General features: G+C 41.4%; 1 protein-coding gene across 1 annotated transcript; it reads right to left on the bottom strand.

Moving 5' to 3' along the window:
• Window positions 1-411: 411 nt before the first annotated feature.
• LOC138419606 (vomeronasal type-1 receptor 4-like) lies at window positions 412-1,341 on the bottom strand. The gene has a single exon (XM_069552460.1). It carries the CDS (start codon window positions 1,339-1,341, stop codon window positions 412-414), a length of 930 nt encoding a protein of 309 aa, XP_069408561.1.
• Between the last annotated feature and the right edge of the window lie 211 nt (window positions 1,342-1,552).

Genomic DNA, 1,552 nt, shown 5'->3' with positions numbered 1-1,552 from the left:
CTAACCAGGGTATTCTTTACTCTGTGAGAACATTATTTTTTTCAGTTTTATTTCTGACTACTGTACACACTGATCCATTTTCATGTATGCTTTTATCTATAATTCCATACCTACTTCATTTCTGGGAAATTCATTTTGTTAGACTGAAAGTAACACATTTGAACACTTCATAATATGCAGATTATTTCAAGACCTGTTGTTTATTGCATAAATCTGAACTCCTTTTCTACAAGAAAACTTCATTGATATATTCATATTTCATGACAATATATTTCAATTGGTCTTTATATTAAAAAGATGCTTGGCATGTCTGGTATAATATTGAGATTCAAAATTTAAATTAGGATTCTGAGGGTGAATAAATGAGCTGGCAATGGCTCATTATAGAAATAAATAAAATTCACACTTTTCTCATAACAGTAAGGACTTTGCATTCCTTATCCAGGCTAAGTAGAGCCTTTGTACACTGGAGTTGTGGCTCATGAGCAGAAAGGGGCTGACAGTAGGGAAGCATGCTGCAATGATTATAGTGATATCCACAAGGAACCGGCTGGGCTGATCAAAAAGAGCCAAAAGAACTTGACAGATGGAGGAAAGAATATAAAAGTAGACAAAGGTGCTCCCCAGGAGAAGGATGGTTTTAGTAGCTCTGGACTCAGGGGAGGACCTGGAGGAGGTATCGGTCCTACGAATGTGCTGGACCTGCTGCTTATGTCTGTACAGGATGAGAACCATGGAGCTGCCAGCCCAGAGTGTGAGCCCCAAACATAAAACATCAGGGAATAATAGCAATGCTGCATGCAAGGCGTGTTGAGTTTTGTCAGTAAGACCAGAAGAACAGTAGCCAAAATCTTTTTCCTTTGTGATGTTTTTGTCACTCCATTTGCCGGTTATATGGAAAAGAAAAATTACATTTACCAACATTTGCAGGATCCAACACAGGAACAGAGAGAGAACCATGTACTTGGGAGCTGTTACTTTCAGCACTGCCCACCTGGAGCTCCGGGGACTGATTGTGATCACCTGAAAGACACTCAAGAGGCAGATGCTACCGATGGACACTCCCCTCCCCACTCTGTGCAGAAAGAAGAGAAGTTTGCAGCCAAAATCACTGCGGATATGCTTCCACCCAAACACTGCCATTGTCTGGGGGACCCCTTTACAGAGGAGGACCAAGGAGTTGGCCACAATCAGGTGCTTAAGGATCAAATCTGTGGACCTTAACCTGTAACCCGTGGCGTGAAGGATGATATAACTGCAAAGGAGTGAGAAATTCCCCAGGATTCCAACCACGGTCTGTGTTAAGATGATCATGCCTATTATGAACAAGCTGCCGGCCATCCTCTCAGTTTACAGTCGTTGGTACTTGTGAGTTAGAATGTCCTGCGTGGGAATATGAGGCATGGGCGACATGCATCGTGTCAACTGCAATCCAATATTCTCCACTTAACGATAGTTCCCACTTGGAAATATTTGCTTCTTGTGTTTTCTGTTACCAGCAGCCTTTAAAGGGTTCTATGTATAACATTTAAGAGAACTAACATGTAAAATT

Source organism: Ovis canadensis, chromosome 14, assembly GCF_042477335.2.
Source record: "Ovis canadensis isolate MfBH-ARS-UI-01 breed Bighorn chromosome 14, ARS-UI_OviCan_v2, whole genome shotgun sequence".
Lineage (NCBI taxonomy): Eukaryota > Metazoa > Chordata > Mammalia > Artiodactyla > Bovidae > Ovis > Ovis canadensis.
This window is presented reverse-complemented; position numbering and strand designations above follow the sequence as displayed.

Coding starts and splice junctions, on each gene's coding strand:
- LOC138419606 (XM_069552460.1), bottom strand. CDS start 1,341: ATGGCCGGCAGCTTGTTCATAATAGGCATGATCATCTTAACACAGACC.